This window comes from Cervus canadensis, chromosome 19 (genome assembly GCF_019320065.1).
Source record: "Cervus canadensis isolate Bull #8, Minnesota chromosome 19, ASM1932006v1, whole genome shotgun sequence".
NCBI classification, from domain to species: Eukaryota; Metazoa; Chordata; class Mammalia; order Artiodactyla; family Cervidae; genus Cervus; species Cervus canadensis.
In genome coordinates this window covers 28,230,637-28,248,649 of record NC_057404.1, presented here as the reverse complement: position 1 = coordinate 28,248,649, position 18,013 = coordinate 28,230,637, and the positions used below count along the sequence as shown (strand labels likewise).

General features: G+C 37.9%; 1 protein-coding gene across 1 annotated transcript in view; it reads right to left on the bottom strand.

Moving 5' to 3' along the window:
* HERC5 (HECT and RLD domain containing E3 ubiquitin protein ligase 5) overlaps positions 1-18,013 on the bottom strand; it is a 46,943-nt gene that overhangs the window by 17,449 nt on the left and 11,481 nt on the right. The window contains exons 9-17 of the mRNA XM_043438169.1: positions 17,103-17,206; positions 15,501-15,560; positions 13,963-14,056; positions 10,736-10,925; positions 9,296-9,450; positions 5,774-5,887; positions 4,742-4,852; positions 2,271-2,441; positions 302-445 (exon numbers count right to left, since the gene is read on the bottom strand). Of these exons, the coding sequence (XP_043294104.1) occupies positions 302-445; positions 2,271-2,441; positions 4,742-4,852; positions 5,774-5,887; positions 9,296-9,450; positions 10,736-10,925; positions 13,963-14,056; positions 15,501-15,560; positions 17,103-17,206 (1,143 nt within the window). The remainder of the gene's footprint in view (positions 1-301; positions 446-2,270; positions 2,442-4,741; positions 4,853-5,773; positions 5,888-9,295; positions 9,451-10,735; positions 10,926-13,962; positions 14,057-15,500; positions 15,561-17,102; positions 17,207-18,013) is intronic.

Below are 18,013 nucleotides of genomic sequence, written 5' to 3'. Positions count from 1 at the left end.
AAGAAAAAGAACTAAAACAAAGAATGAATGCCTAAGAAAGGAAGGGCTCATTTTTACCTATACATTCTATAAATGGTCAAAAACACATATTGCTGAAGTTCCCCTGTGTGGACTTGAAAATCTGGGGAAAGAGGACCCCAGTTTAAAGAAAAAAATAATCACCTTTTAAAATTAAAATTTATCTCCATAATTATAGCAACAGTTCTCCTAAAATAAAACAGTCTAGACAACCTAATTTTCTATGGTATATCCCCACACCTTTTCTCTCAAGAAATACTTACGCCAAGAAAAGAGGACTTACCCTGACAGGAAACCACATGTAGGAAGCCTCTTCAGGATATGTGAACATTCCATATTCTGGCCGGGTCATTTCTTGAAAGAGACAGTAGAAAAACTCTGCCCTGACTCCTCCAAAATCATATCCAATTTCTCCACTAAATGAAACCTAAAAATACCCAGGAAATAATGCATCACTTCCAGAGCTCTGTATTGCTATGTATTAAATCTCACTTAATAATTATTTGTAGACCCAAGTATTTGGAGATTAATGTACAGCAACTTCTAAAAATGTTTCTCTACTTAAGTGCTTCTCTCCAAGAGGCCTACGAACCCATGAACTCCCAATTCTAAGGACTTGAGTTTCTTCTGTCTCATCTTGATTTCACCAAACTCATTTTACACTTCTGAACCATGTCCTCTTTCTTCACATTCTTTTTTCCCCCTAGCTTTCTCTTATGAAGCACTATTTAAGTTTTTATTTCTCTCTTCTTTTTCAAGTTGCTTTAATACCAAAGATTCCTGCAGCTCTATGCTGGGACCTCTGTTCTTCCTCTTACCCTGCCCCTTTATATGGGCAAGCTCCTTAATTTCACTTCTTCCTCTTACCCTGCCCCTTTATATGGGGAAGCTCCTTAATTTCACAAAGCCTATTTTCCCACAAGATCATCAGAAAGATTAAATGGGATAACACAAGTAAAATCCCTCACAGAGTCTGGAAAATGGTAGTTACTTATCAAATGTCACCTAAATTTTAAAAATGGATGAATGAAAATTAAAATAACTGAGTGGACTGGCTGGCTAACACAGGTTAGAATCATATAATGGATTTACCAGGTTTTTAAAAATTATCTATGTGCAAAAATATTTAGAATGCCAACTCTAACTGCAAACTCCATATTTTTAAAATAGTATCTTGAGCTTTGGTCAAGTCAATCATTCTTTAATCTGAGTAGGACAAGTGATAAATTAACATCTCCCATCAAACCATTCTAATAAATATTATCAGAAAAGTCTTCACTTGTTTTGATTAAGTGGAAAGTCCAGAGCCTGATGTGTGTTTGTGTGTGTTAGTCTCTCAATCTTGTCTGACTCTTTTAGACCCCATGGACTGTAGCCTCTGTCCATGGAATTCTCCAGGCAAGAATACTAGAGTGGGTGGCCTTTCCCTTCTCCAGGAGATCTTCCCAACCCAGGGATCAAACCCAGGTCTCCTGCAATGCAGGCAGATTCTTTACCATCGGAGTCACCAAGGAAGCCCCTAAAACCTGATTGTTGGGCTCAAATCCTGGCTCTGATACTTATCAGTTGTTTCACTCTGGGATAAGTTATCTAATAGTTTATACCTCAGTTTTCCCATCTGTAACAGGAAGAAAAAACAGAACCTTGTACACAGTGTGGTTGAAAGGGTTACACAAGTAGGTGTAAAGCTTTTATAATAGTTCCTGGCATAAGGAAAACATTCATTAGATCTTCTAGTTATTATCATTCTATGTCAGGTATCTATTAGTAAGACAAGTTACACAGTAACTAAACCAAGGATCATTAATGTTCAGGACATGGGGATACCTACAGTTATACCCTCAGGAAACTATGTAATCAATAGAGAGAATGTTCTCTCCTCAACAAAGCAATCTGGGTTCTTGTAGGAAAGCAGAAACAAAACTCTCAATTCTCCTCTGTGTCAACCCCATCTCACTGGAACCTTTAAAAGGTGATGACCAGCCAGGCTTGGTCAGGCCTCAAAAAGGAAATGAATACCTTAGGGCTAGTACTGGAGAGGACAACCATTTCACCTGCTGCTCCTTAGCCAGAGCACAATGGCAGCTTCTCACCTGGAATTCACAGGTAACTGAGGAAAATTAGGGGAACTCCAATACAGACAACTCCAGCGTAAAAGAGAGGTAGTTCCCTCTCTGTAAGGCCCATTGTTATGTTCTTTTACGTTTTCCTTCTCTCAGCAGCAAAAATATTAAGTAAGAATTATACTTTACCATCAACTCCCTCCTCAGATCTTCATTTTCAAATTGATTTAGCTGATCAAAAACATCCTCAATCAAGTGACTCCTTCTGACTATCAGATTAAAGGTGGGCAGTAAAGATAATGCAGACCCTTCTTGGTCCACAATGCCAGCCAACCTCATACAAGCTCGAAATTTCTTCTCCTGGAAAAAGAAAAATGTTTCATTTCATTTCACCATTGACTCTAAGTAGAAATTTTCAAAGTGGAATAAACCAACTCAGTTTATTATAAGCACATGTCACAAATATTTAGGATAAGAGCTCCAAATACTCCACTGACTATATACACCACATGACTATACAGTCCATGGAATTTTCCAGGCCAGAATACTGGAGTGGGTAGCCTTTCCCTTCTCCAGGGGATCTTCCCAAATCAAGGATCGAACCCAGGTCTCCCACATTGCAGGCGGATTCTTTATCAGCTGAGCCATAAGGGAATCCCAAGAATACTGGAGTTGGTAGCCTATCCCTCTTCCAGTGGATCTTCCTGACCCAGGAATTGAATGAGATCTCCTGCACTGCAGGAGGATTCTTTACCAACTGACCTATCAGGGAAGCCTATACACCACTGAAGACAGGCTATATATTCAGCATTCACCCCTGAGAGCAAAAGATACATGAGCCGTAGGGAATGAAAAGCTTTGTAGGATCAACTTGGGTGAGCAGGAACGTGACCAACTGCAGGATCCTCTGGACCACTGTACCATGTAAATCAGTGGTCCTTAACCATTTTGGCACCATGAACCAGTTTCATGGAAGACAATTTTTTCACAGACCGGGGGTGGGGGGGATGGCTCAGGCAGTAATGTGAGCGATGAGAAATGCCAGATAAAGCTTCCCTTGCTTGCTGGCTGCTCACCTGCTGCGCTGTGCAGCCCGGTTCCTAACAGACCACAGGCCAGTATCGTTCTGCAGCCTGGGGATTGGGCACCCCTGCTGTAAACACAAATATGAACACTTCAGTGACCAAGCTAAAGACCATCAGTCTTTAGCCTGACTAAGGAGCCTGAAGCAGTAAGCTGAAACCTAATACTCTCATCGGGATGAGAAGTTCAGACGTTTAAAAGAGAAGCTAGCTGGAGGATGAGAGACCTCTCTAAAGATACCCTTTTTAGGGGGAAAATTCAGACTGATTTTAGGGGACAGATAATCTAGGAAGTCAACATGAGAGAGAGAGAGAGACTCACAGACTGACATACAGACTGTCCATTTGGAACCAAATGACAATTTGGGATAACATCTGTGTCTCTTGGCAAAACAGAGAGGAAGCAAATGCCAGTTCCATAAAATAATTACTGGAAACTTGTTTAAAACCAAGAGAGAAGAGTTAGAGTTGAAGCAAAATAAAGTTCTTTTATCTTTTTTCCTTCCAATATTCTTTTTTAAATATTTCATCAATGATCTTACTTGTAACTATTACATCAACTTCCTATTTTTATTATGGTAACTGTATTATGTAAAAGTATCTAGTTTTATGACATATATTTAAATATTATTCATGCATATACATATACAGGCGCATATACATATACAGATGCATATACAAGGATAAAAGTTACTTTTAGCACTTTGTGCAAGGCATTGTTCTAAATACTTTACCTATATTAACAAATTTAGCCCTTATAAAAAATGCAATGAGGTATATTTTCTGAGGCTGTCTCAATTGTTCAATTTTAAGTTCAAAACCACTTTGCTGGATATGCTGACAAACAGAACCAAGCCAGTTGACAGTAAGTACGTGTGAAAAGGAAACACTTTTTACAAAAGTTTATTATGGCACAATCACAGAGTACTAGCTGTTTATTTATTTTGTCTGACTGTGGCTCAATGGTAAAGAACCCGCCTGCCAATCCAGGAGACGTCAGAGATGCAGGTTCAATCCCTGGGTTGAGAAGATCCCCTGGAGTAGGAAATGGTGACCCACTCCAGTATTCTTGCCTGGAGAATCCCATGGACAGAGGAGCCTGGTAGGTTACAATCCATAGGGTCACAAAGAGTTGGACATGACTAAAATGACTTAGCACACAGTCATTTATTTGCATCTGAATTTCAAGACTCCTCCAGCACTTCCATTCCCACTACTATGTTTTCCCATTAGATTGGACCTTCCTACATATATTGTTAATCCCAATCAAATCCACATCTGCCTTGCCTCTCTGAGCACCATTCAGAAGACTACTGGCACTATTCTCAAGATAAAAGCCCTGTACCTAGGCCCAAGCGCTATCCTTTATTAATGAGGCCCTAATACGTCTCAAGGCCAACCCAACCTAAATTATGACGGTCTCTCTTGCCTTCTTTATTATAGTATAAGCTCCGTGAATGCTATGACCACCATTGATTTCACTACTGGGTCGCTCCCTTATCACCCAGCCATTGTGCACTGAAAAAGATACTCATCATTTGATTTGCTAACAAAGACAAAAGAAATAAGCACACATACCTGTATTTTTAAAAGTGAGTCTGCATACAGTAGTTTTATTTTTGACAGAATATTAAAGATAAATGGAAAACGACTGAATATGACAGGATACTGGACGTCTACTGAAATGTCCTAAAAATGGAAATGACAACAATTTTGATAAATGAAAGGACAGAGAAATCTTACACCTTACTTCTTAGCCTTAAATCCCTGATGGTTTCAGGTCTCAATACTTAGAGCCAAAGCAATCCAAAATGTTGGCCAGTGGTGCTAGGATATATACAATTCTAAGAAAATGTTTTATGTATCAATGAAAGGTACATAAACCTAGTATTTTCAGTGCTCATTTAATTTCACCATTAATTATGAACTCCAGACACTTTCCCAAAAAGTCTGTTCTGCTCCTACCTTTATTTCTGAAATGTGAATTAGTTTACATGTATTTAGTAAATAGGGGAGTGATGTAATATAGAAAACTGGTTAGCTCAGACCTGATTTTTGCCAGGCAAAGGACAACGTGCTAGTAGAATGAGAATCTTCAGAGAAAAGGAGAAAAAATAGATTAGCTGCTGAACTGGCAGCCAGAGCTCTTTAGCTTTATTTTAATAAAAAAGGAGTAAGTACTAACACTCAGGGAACCCTCACCAAAGTTACAGCCTTATACTATTGGCCCCTGGTGAGTCACCTGCCTCCTATGCCCACCTTAAAAGCAAAGCTCCACCCTCACCTGTTATCTCAGTACCACTGGTCCTCTAATTAGCCTGTGGATAGATTTCTATCCTTAGGTTTTTGTGCATTTTTTATCTTCTCATGGCACTCTCCATGTGATCTGAGCTATCTCCCCAGGTAGCAGGCACTTTTCTATCATAGTTCTGGCTACAAAATTGCAGAGGTTTTGAGGGGCATGCCTTGTTTTTCTCATAAGCCCTACTATTTCTATTGGGCAATTTTGCAGAGTGTTAAGAATTTTTGGAAATTCGTACAAAGTTAAAGCACAAGTGCCTATATTAACTTACCAATGATCAATACCCTCTTTAAATACGCCATACTTACTGAGTTCACTTTCCAGGAGGACCTTCTATATGCATCTACATAAAAATCAAGCCGCTGTGCGAGTTCATTTATTTCAAAGATATTTTCAGGTAGTTGACATTTAGTCTTGTTTACCTTAAATAAAATATGACCTGTGAGAAAGTTTTATACATAAAGACAATTTTGCTTAATGGCTATCAATTAGACTACCAGAATAAATAGCAAGTTAAAGATACTTTAATGACCAGAATTTAGTTCTATTCAATTACCTCATTGCCAAAGCCCTCAACTTTCAGGAGCATAAAGAATACCTGTGATTTAATAGTAGAAATTGATGGTATGATGATAAACTTCTACTTACTTTTAATCCCTAGTTTGGGAATTAGATACCACATGTTGTAACTAACCATTCACATGCTCCAACTAAGATCCGATACCACCAAATAAATAAATATTTAAAAATAAATAAATGAATGAAATTGATATGGAAGAGCCAAATGCCAAAAATAGCCAAGATTCAGTTTAAGAACAAGGTAAGAGTATTTCTTTTAGAAAAATATAAACAATACAGAGCCACATAAAACGACTAACAGTGCAGAAGAGAGCCTGGAAATGAATCTCACACACAGAAACTTGCTTTATGACAGTTTACATCTCCTATCAGTGTAGAAAGGAGAGGATTTCAGTTAAGTGGTGCTAGGTAATTATTTACAAATGGAAAATAGTGAAAATAAATTTTCAATTGGTTTAAACAGCAAACTGTGAAAGGCAAAGCTAACTGCAATACTCCCTTCAGACCTGGACAAGACTGACCTCTGCCCTGGGTCTCTGATTTAAAGGTCTTTGCTCTGGCCTTTCTCCAGCCAATCCCCTTCCCCCAAGGGGTATGCTGGGCCAAGGGCTGTGTCTCTGCAGCCCACATATTCCCATCTACACTGAGCTCGAGAACCCAAGATCTAAGTCCCTGCTCAAATGGCTCCAAGAGCCCCAGGACCTGCACAGGCCTCTCCCTCCACTTGCTCTCTAGGGTGTGGAAGTCACAGGTGAGCACACCCCAACGCTCCCGCGCACCAGGGCTGCTGCTGAAGGTGGGGACAGAACAGAGACAGGAGGTGAGGGGCGCACACATGGCCATGGGACGCCCCTGGTGTGGGATAAAGCCCAGGTAGGAAAAGCAGGGCAGAGGCCCCGGGATGGGCCAGGGGGAGGGTTCATTGGCACCTTTGCTCTCAGTGCAGAACTCTGCAAGGAGCTGGTATTTCTAAATTCAAATCTGGCCTCCCCTGACACTGTGCTTACTCCCTTCAGTCGTGTCTGACTCTTTGCAACCCCATGGACTGCGGCCCACCCGGCTCCTCTGTCCATGGGGATTCTCCAGGCAAGAATACTAGAGTGGGTTGCACGCCCTCCTCCAGGGGATCTTTCCAACCCAGGGATCGAAACTAGGTCTCCCACATTGCAGGCAGATTCTTTACCATCTGAGTCACCAGCGAAGCCCTCCCCTGTCATCAGGAAGGTTTATTTGTCAAGATGGGAGGATAGACTATACTTTATTTCATTCAACAGGTTGTCAGCTAGCTTTCTAACCTTTTATACATTAGACATATGGTACAGGAGCCTCTCCTTGTATTCTCCCTCTTGTCCCAGGGATCATCTCTGTTAGAAGACTATCTGGAGCAGCTCTCAGGGCTAAATCAGGCCCTCTGCTTACTTTGTAAAATTTCACAAATGCCTAAAATAATTACTGTCTAGTCCCTTCCAAAAAGGAAGCCCTGCTGATCCCTGATTAAGGTGAATAGTTTAAAACCCTGAAGTGAAAGAAAAGTTTAAAACAAAACAGATGGAGTAAAGATTACAAAGGAATGGATTGACAGCATCATCTACATTAAAATTAAGATTGTGGGTTCATCAAAAACCACCAAGACAAGCTGCAAACTGGGACTTGATATTTGCAACACATATAACTGACAAAGGACTAGTATCCAAAATAAAAAGCACTCCTATAATCAACAGGAAAAATTTGAACATATTTAAATTGAGCAAAAGGACAAGTATTTTACAGAAGAGGAAACAAGTACTGCAATTATAAAGATGAAAATATGCTCTAATGCATCAGAACCAGGGAAAAACAATGAAAATCATAATTTGCCATCATTTCAATGTGGTACTAAAAATACTTTCCAAATTTTAAAGTCAGACATGGGGCAAGAGAATTCTCATCATCTCCTGGAGACAATTTAAACTGGTCCAACCACTTTGGAAGACTGTCACTACCAATAAAGAACAACATAAGTCAATTCTATCAATTCCAGAATTAGGGATGGAAACTAAAAACTAACACTTGATACACAATACATATCTTTTACTATACATATCTCTTAGTGATGAACCCTCTTACTATACATATCTCTTAGGGAGACACCCTCTCCCCCCACCAAATAGAACTGCAAACAGTACATACTACATATCAATCAATACTGGAATGGGAGGGGAATATGTATACCTATGGCTGATTCAAGTTGATGTTTGGCACAAACCAACACAATTCTGTAAAGCAATTATCCTTCAATTAAAAAATAAATAAATTCAAAATTTAAAAAACCAAAGCAACAAAAAATATGTTCTCTTTATAATATAAAATCCAACATATCTTAGTTACATTAGAGTAAGTACTTTGGGGTTTTTTTGACATGGAATTTTGTTTTATAATTATTTACTATACTCTCTACAATGTTTTTTCACTTTCTGTTTGTATGTTTTGCTTGACAAATTCGAAAAAACACTCTTTTTTCTATTTGTTACACTAAAAGTTGAAAAGTATTTTAAAGTTTTTCTAGTAATTAAAATTTAAATTGGCTTTATTCTTTGTGTACTTTTAGCTTTATGTTTTGAAGCTGCTGCTGTTGTTTTGAAGCTGTTTGGTTTCACAAAAGATAAATATTCATGGTAGTTCATAATTTAGCAATAAAAATAAAGTACATGTAATTTTTGCCTGGATTAAAAAAAATACTGGAATGGGTATTTATGGTACAGACATACTATAAACTCAGGAGAGAAAATGAGTGAAATACAGACAGATGTATTAATCTGGATGAATCTATAAAATGAAACACTATGTAAGCAGTGTATTCTATTCATATTAAATTTTGAAAACAGCAAAATTAAACAGCATAGTGTCTAAAGTTACATATAACTATAAAACAATAAGGAAGTGTTAAGGGAACAAGTAACTGAAAATCCGGGATCCTGGTTGCCTTCAGGTGAGAAAGTACAACCTGTGAGAGACACACAGGCATTCCCAAAGTACTAGAGATGTTTTCTTTTTTAACACGGGTGGCAGTTACACATGTCTGTTTTGCTACTTGTCTTTAAACTGTACACAGATACTATACACACTCCTTTATATGCATGACTTCACAAAAAACATTTTAAAAAAGCAGTATCAACTTCATGCTTTGTAACAGTCTAAGATTCAAGCCAGGTGAAATCAAGAAAATTCTTATTGCAAAATAAAGATATATGGGTTTCTAAATCAGCACTTACCCTATACAGCTTTTTCAACATTTCTAGGAGAGCTTTAATGTGACAGTTATTCTCAGAACTTTCAGTCCAAGAATGCAGTTGAGCAACAATGGCTCTTTTAAACATCTGGACCAGATTGATGAAAGCAGATTCTTTCAGAGATGCCCAATATTCCTCTGAGGGATACAAAGGTAGATAACTGTTAGCATGTAATGTTTCTTGGATTCTTAAACACAAAAAAGTAGTCAATATTTTCTTAAGTAGTCACAAAATTATTTTCTAAAAGTAGTCAATATTTTCTAAAACAGAGTATTTCATATGTATTATAGGTATCAATATAAAAACACATTTGTAATAAACTTTTCAGTAAATACAATTGCAATTGAAAATTTAGATGTCCTCAAAGAATTAAGTTTAAATGAAAGTTTAATGTCCTCAAAAAAAAAAAAAAACAAACAAACAATGCCTTAACAGTAACAGAACCACAAACTTGATCTAATTAATTTGTGGGGGGGGGAAGCTAGACAAAATTAATTAGTCACATTTTTTGCCCCAGTGAAATAGCATACAGTATGAAACACCAGATAAAGAACTATTTGTGATTATGACTTTTTCCACTCTGAGCATGAGTTTTTAACTCTTAAAAACCACCTTTCAGCATTGTGAAAAAGAAAACTGCTTTAAACAACTTCATCACTTACAACATGACTTAAGAAAAATATAAGAAAGGTTTTCCCTGAGCTGAATATGCTGTGTCGAAGACATCAACAAAGTTTAATCAAGCCCTAGACCTAACTTCCAGTGTATTAGGAACACTGGGAAGAGTAAACAATCAGACAAATCTAGATGTGAAACACTGTACAGAAAAACTGACCCAGGCTCTTCTTTAAAAAAAATTCTGCAATATGCTTTTTGAGACAAGTGCAGAAATCTAAACATGGCCTAGATATGTGATATGGTGGAATCATGTCTAATCTTATTAGGTGTGATAACAAAGTCATAGTAATACAGGATTCCATATCCTTACGAGATGTGCATGCAAATAATATGGGTAAATATCTCCAATTTACTTTCATAGAGTTCAACAAAAATGAAACTTAATCTGTACATCAAGAGGGAGATGCTTACACAATATAACTGCTATTGACTCTCAGAGAGTATCTGGGATTCACTGTACTAGTCTTTCAATGTCTGTGAATGAAGTTTTTCTTAATGAAAAGTAGCGGGCAAAGGACCTCGTGACCAAATCACACATGTATCATTACAAGATTACTAAAAAGTGACTAGAACAATCCATTTTGGATGACACAGTAATGATTACAGCATGTTTATATGCTAAGAATATAAACTAAAAAACATAAATATGTTTACAGTTATCTACCTAAGTTTTGCTATAACTTTGCTAGGTGTTTCCATTGAGAAGATTGTCATGTATTTTCAAGTGTAAACCATCAATCTTACCCAGAACCCCTGACATCTGGTCATTCATTTTACAAACAGCCTCTGCAAATGGAACCACCAGGCTCTCCCAGTTGCTACTATCATGCATCACAGGACATTCTGGGAGAAGGAAGAAAACTTCTAACGCTTCTTGGTGTGGAGAATGAAATGGAAGATTTTTGAGCAGATTATCCCTGAGACATGACGTTATCTGTAGTCAAAAAGGATCCGGGAAAAGACAAGTCAAACACAGCAGGAACTGGGTGCAGTTACTGTAATAAAATAAAGCGTGGAACCTGGAGTTTCATTCCACCATGAAATTGGAATGATCACTTCATCTTTCTAAAACCCATATTTACAATTCATCTCATCTACCCTCCCAAGTACCTAGGAGTACGTATTTGACAAGTGTTTTCCCCATCCAATTGTTGGTGTTTATGTAGGAGATCAAGAAGAAATCACATGTGCAAGATTGTACTAAATGCACAATGGACTTAGAATTAAAAGGCAGCCCCCTAATAAGTTCCATAGTCTTCCCTCCAGCTCCATTATCACACCTCATTTATTAAAGAGGAAGAATATGCCAGAATCTCCCAAAGTAAAACAAAAATTAAAAAACAAAAACAAAAAGGAACTACAATGAAAATCAATATGGTTTCCTGTTATCTTCTCACAGAATCACCTTTCTCATCAAACTCTCTCCACCAAACTCTAGTTTCTCTCTCTTCCAATATTACAATTTCCCCAATTCAGAATGCAAGTTGAAGAAAAATCTGAAGAAATTTGAAGAAAAAAGTTGAAGAAAAAAATCAAATGGAATTGTGAATTTGTATGTGTTATATGGGCTGAGGTAACAGTAATAATTTGCCTAATAGCCCACTAAGATAAGCTAGTTTACAGGGTTTTTATTATTTGCCAGATATTGTGCTAATTCACATATATAAGGTCATCTATTCTTGTCATTTCTCTGTATAATAGATATTATTATCCCCGATTTATGAGAACTCTGCATGTCAGAGAAATTAACTTACTCAGGGTCACAGTACTAAGAAAGAATCTCTCCTGGTTCTTTGACTCCAAAGCTCAATCACTGAATTAGAAGATACTAGCAAATGGTATGGAGAAGGCAATGGCACCCCACTCTAGTACTCTTGCCTGGAAAATCCCATGGATGGAGGAGCCTGGTAGGCTGCAGTCCATGGGGTCTCGAAGAGTCAGACATGACTGAACGACTTCACTTTCACTTTTCACTTTCATGCACTGGAGAAGGAAATGGCAACCCACTCCAGTATTCTTGCCTGGAGAATCCCAGGGATGGGGGAGCCTGGTGGGCTGCCGTCTATGGGGTCGCACAGAGTCGGACACGACTGAAGTGACTTAGCAGCAGCAGTCGCAGCAGATGGTATCTCTAAATGTACAAATTCTTACAACTATCTATTGTAAACATATTGGGCTCTCTCTACTAGGTTCGATCTTCATGCACACCTGTTACTGCACTGTAACCCATTTCCGTGCCTCCCTCTTCCTCTGTGCTATTCATCATCCACACCCCCAAGCCTCCCAGCCCTTTAGAACCACTGCAAAACTCTGGAGCCAGTGACAGAGTTTCACATCTTAGGCCTTGGTGCACACCCTCCTGAATGCCTGGTTTGTCTCTCCCCTGTAGGAACCTGGTACACTCCCCCTCCCCCCAGGCACCTTGTTTTGAGCACTCTAAATAGAACCAACCATTCACAGCCCTAAGTAATGACTGAATTCATTCACCCAAAAATGTTTATTATACACCCACTATGTTCTAAGCTAGGCAGTAGGGAAGACAGTGGAATGTAAAACACATCCAGTCTTCACACTGACATCTGCACAAAGGTTATCTGTCTCCCTTCATGAACTAAGAGCCTCTAAGAATGGGGAGCATGTCTCTCTCATCTGCATCAGGAATCCCACCACAGTGCCCTACTCATGGCAGTATTCAACTGTTCGCTAAATAAATGAAGGAAGGCCAAGTCTGTGAGTTCATATCACAGAAATCTCAAAATAGAAAGAAACATTATAGGTCTTTTGATCCAACTATCTCATCTGAAACAATGGGAGATGCTCCACGATTATGTTGCTTGCACTGTATGTGATACTGTTCAGCACAACCAAGGTATATTAGCCTTAGTGATGAACTGGTCCAAGCTCTTCCCTTCACAAATGCAGAAATGGTTTTCTATTTTTGGTGATCTTTCTAAGTGCTGCAGAGTCCTGGATAAAGGTGCTTAATTAGGGATCCATTTTACTTCAGACTCCTAATTGGGCTGTGGTTCTACCAAAGTTAACATAATTAAATTTTTCGTCTTCCCTTGAGAGAAAAGAGTGTGTGTGAGAGAGAACTCACAGCTAAGATACAGAATGCGGACTGCGACAAGACAGAGCAAGAGAGCAGGGAGAGAATGAGTGGCTATGGAGAGAGAAAGAGAATGAGAGCCACAGAAGCAGAAGGAAAGACCAAATCGGGGAGGGAGGGAAAAGCAAAGAGAGGAGAAGTGAAAGTGGGGGAGAGAAAAGAACCAGAGACCTAGGAAGAAACAGACTGAGGGAAGAACACAGATAATACTACCCCTAGATCAATCAGTATAGTAGAACAGGGAAATAAATTAATAAAAGCTATATATTAGGAAAGGCTATATTTAAAAAGGAAGTATATCTGAAGCATCTCCAAGTGGGAAGCCTAAAGATAGTAATAACAGTGCTGAAACATAGAAGCAACAATCACAGAAAGAATAAGAACATTCTAGAATCTAGAGAAAAGGAACAGCAAAGCAACGAAACACAGAAGAACCCACACAGCCCTTTGTGAGGGGGACAGTCACATTAGAAAAGGTGTTCTCATTTCTATACTTAAGTGTAAAATAACTGCAAATAATATGCTGCTCTTATTCTGGTGTAACTGCCTCAGCAAATATTTTAATCACCTTCCTAAAACCAGAGTTGAAAACATTTCCTCTAGGGGAGTCTGTGCATATACGTGTAAACATGTGTGGTACAGATAAACTGTTTTGACTATCTGTAACCTATGTTCCTACTATATCATCTATTTACCCTATGTGGGGAAACTCCTGAGTACTATCGGAGTTTAACTTAATTTATATGAGCCACAGGGCTTCAGAGAATATGTGAAAACAAGATATTTCTTCTGAAATTTTGAGTTCTTTTAAAAATGTTTCAGTGTATTTTCTTTTTCCAAGTAACAATCTGAAGAATACCACCGTTTTAGTAATCCAGTCCTTTTGGGTTAATTCCTTAAAGGTGTTCCTTGCTGTATTTAAGTCCAAATGAATAGATATCATTTCTCCATCTGTTCTGTGGGAGGAAGATAAAATGAAAGACAGATTGAGTAAGTAAATGAAAAAAGATGCTTCAGAATTAAGTATTTTATTATTTATCCAGATGAAAGTTTATTCTAAAGCTTGCTTCATTTTAATTATTTTTTCTCACCTTTACAATAACATATGATTGTTTCTAAAATGCCAAAAAATATCAAGTCTGCATTAACAATATATATGCTATCAGACTTTACATCAGATACTGCCTTACCTTAAATGAGTAATCAATAAATATTTATTTTCCAGTAAAGGAAAAAAACACAGCCAAAGATAAAAGATAAAAGTTTTTCTTGTTTCCCAGTTTCATGAACCAGAAACAGGAACCAAAAAAGGGGTTTCCAAGCAGTAAATCTGTAGTAATCCAATAGAAAATTACTAATGAAATGACTATCTTAGCCCAAGAATTATACTGGACTGAATATATTATCTAAAAACAGACACAGTCTTTGGGAAATAATATATTTAGTGTCTGAAAAGAGACAAATTCTTTTAAATAAATATTATATCAATATTTAGGAAAAGAAGTACAAAGTCATGTTTTCATATACTTAAAAATTCAAAGAAACCTAAGTATCCAGAAATAAAGAAACAAATAAATTAAGGTATGTCATTCCCATGGAATACCTGGAAACCATGAAAATAATGTTATGGAGAAATATTGACTATTACAAAAATTGAATAAAACAGAAAGTGGACAAAACATTAAATATAAAGAAATATATAAAACAATACCATTTTTTGTAAGAACACATTTGCATAGAAAAAGATATTTATACAAACTCTAGCTATTATGTGTAAGTGCTGAATTTTGGCTGATTTTCATTTTTGTTGCTGTTTCGTGTCTTTTTTTTTACATTTTCTACAGCAAACATATATGTGCTTTTGTAGGGAAAAAGGTGATTTTTTAAATGAGATATTATTTTACCCTCAAACAATTTTCTTTATAATCTTTCACAGTTTTTTAAATGAGACATAATTTAAACATAACATTATATTAGTTTCAGGTGTGTACAACATAGTGCATTGATATATGTAGAGCATATATTGTGAAACAATCACTACACAGTTACAAACTTTTTCCTTGTGATGAGAACTTTTAAGATCTATTCTCTTAAGTAAGGAAGGAAGGAAAGTCGCTCAGTCGTGTCCGACTGTTTGCAACCCTATGTACTGTACAGTCCATGGAATTCTCCAGGCCAGAATACTGGAGTAGGTAGCCTGTCCCGTCTCCAGGGGATCTTCCCAACCCAGGGATCAAACCCAGGTCTCCCACATTGCAGGTGGATTCTTTACCAGCTGAGCCACAATTCTCTTAGCCAACTTTCAAATAAACAATACAGTATTATTAATATTAATCATAGTAACCATGCTATTTTTACAGAATGTTAGCAAAATTTTAAATTTATTATAATATATATTACCTTTCCCTTAAAAAACTTCCAGTCAGACACGCAGGAGATGAAAATATCTCTCTTATTTCCCTATATTAGGAATAAGATCGTGGTTAAAACAAATCAAAATATGTCTCCTTATAGCAAGAGGCATAATAATTGTCCTTCAAACTCCTCCTGCTATCTCTAAGTTATTTGAATACTGCCATGTGCATCTGAAAGTCTATTTCATTTGTGAAATCTCAAAATTTCAGAAGCAAACATGGAAATAAAAAGATATATACTCAGAGAAGCAACAGGGGAAGAGAACAAGGCTTGACCAAGGGTTAGTATTTTCTTAAGACAAACACAACACTACCAACATACCCAGCTTCCCAAGCCCTATTTATTTCTATTCTAGTGAAGTGGAAACAAAACAGAGGGTGGGGGGGTATGCTCAGTTCCATCTTAGAAGTAACTGCACAAACAGTTCTTGACCATTTGTGCTCTGCAAGTCAAGATGCAACTATTTGGTGTAACTACTTTCCAGAATTATAAAGCAATACCTAAAGTGTCTCTAAAAGGAAATGCTTGTAAAAATGAGTACAATCTTTAACAATGGTAGGAGTTCTATTATTTACAACAAGGTTGCCTAAGGTGTTCAGCTGTGAGTAAGAGTTCAACAAACAAGGGACTCCAAAGTCAAGCAGGGTTGGGAAACTATAGACTATATTTCCTGCTCAGAGTCACAATTACACAAACATCAAAGGCCCAGAGAAGTCCTGCAGTAAAGAGAGCTGCCCTCATGGAGCTTATGTGCTAGTTGTGATGGTTAATTCTATGTATCAACTTGGCCAGAGAACTGGTCAAACACCAATGGAGATGTTGCTGTGAAGGTATTTTTTTAGACAACATTAACATTCAAATCAGCAGAGTTTGAGTAAAGCAGATTACCCTCTATAATGGGGGTGTGCCTTATCCAATCAGTTGTAAAGGTTTTAAGAGGAAGCATTAAGGTCTCTTAAGAAAGAGGAATTCTGCCTTCAGCCTGCCTTGGGACTCAAGCTGTAGTATCAACTCTACCCTAGGTCTCCAGCCTGCAGTCTTGCCTCACAGGTTTTGCACTTGCCACCCCCTACAACTGTGTGTGTGTGCGCTCAGTCACTCAGTTGTGTCTAACTCTTTGTGACCTCCCGGGCTATAGCCTGCCAGGCTCCTTGGTCCATACGATTTCCCAGGCAAGAATACTGGAATGGGTTACTCCTTAAAATCTCTCTACACACACACACCCTCTACTGGTTCTGTTTCTCTGAAGATCACCAAGTAGTAGACCACTGGGTGATGATTTAGTCACTAAGTCGTATCCGACTCTTGTGATCCCATGGACTTTAAGTCCACCAGGCTCCACTGTCCATGGGATTTCCCAGGCAATAAAACTGGAGTGAGTTGCCATTTCCTTTTCCAAGGGATCTTACTGACCCAGGGATCAAACTCTCGTCTCCTAAATTGCAAGATTCTTTACTTCTGAGCCACTAGGGAAGCCAAACAGACTACTAATGGACCACAAAATCTTACATCTTTGTACTGTGCAAAATCAATTGGGAAAACACTGATTTTAAAAGCTATATGAGCAGACAGACACTTAGGTTGTACCTTTTTGTATTTTGCCACTGTTTAGTCCCCACATCAGCAATCCATCTCTTTACAGTGCCTTCATTCAAGGTAGGAATTTTCCTCCTCAGATTCACATAGGAATTCTGTAAACAAACAGAACCACAGAATATAGTAATTTAGATACAATAGAAATAGGTATTCAACTTTTAGGCAACTTCTAAGGATAAAGCGTAATACTAAGTATGGATAATATAGATCTGGAAAATCACAAAGATTCTACCAAGGAACAATTAATCATTTGCCGGGTTGCCAGTTTCTTGACCAAGGATGCTTAGATCCAAAGTAAACTTCTCTGAATGCCCCAACACTGAACGTTTTATATGGGTATGACCAGACTAAACTGAACATCAGAGAGTTTGGGGAGATCCTGAAAGGACTGGGTACAGAAGCAGCCAAGAACTCAATTTGCCTTGGTGAAGTAGGATGTGGAGATTATGGACTGATTATTCATAAGACTATGAACCTTAGGTCTTCGTTAATACTGGCTGGCAAAGTCACTTCAAAATGTTAACCCATTAGCTTCTTAAAACCCTGACCAAAATGCCATTTGCAAGGAGCCTCCTGAAAGGTAAGTAGAATCTATGGAAGTCACACTTATTTGACATAACAGTATGGAAAAATCTACCGATTCTTGTTGAGTAAAGATGCATGCGGTTTCGACAATAAAGGGTCAATAACGAACTGAACTGAACGTCTAGCCATTCCCCAACATGAGCCTAGGAATCTGATCATTTTGGAATTCACCAAATCTAGATTCTGGAAATTTTTGTTTTACTTAAGATACCAAGTTGTAAAACTTCTAGTCTCTAGTCTCCCAAGGCAATACAAATAACAACAAAAGTAAACAAATGGGACCTAATCAAACTTACAAGCTTTTGCACAGCAAATGG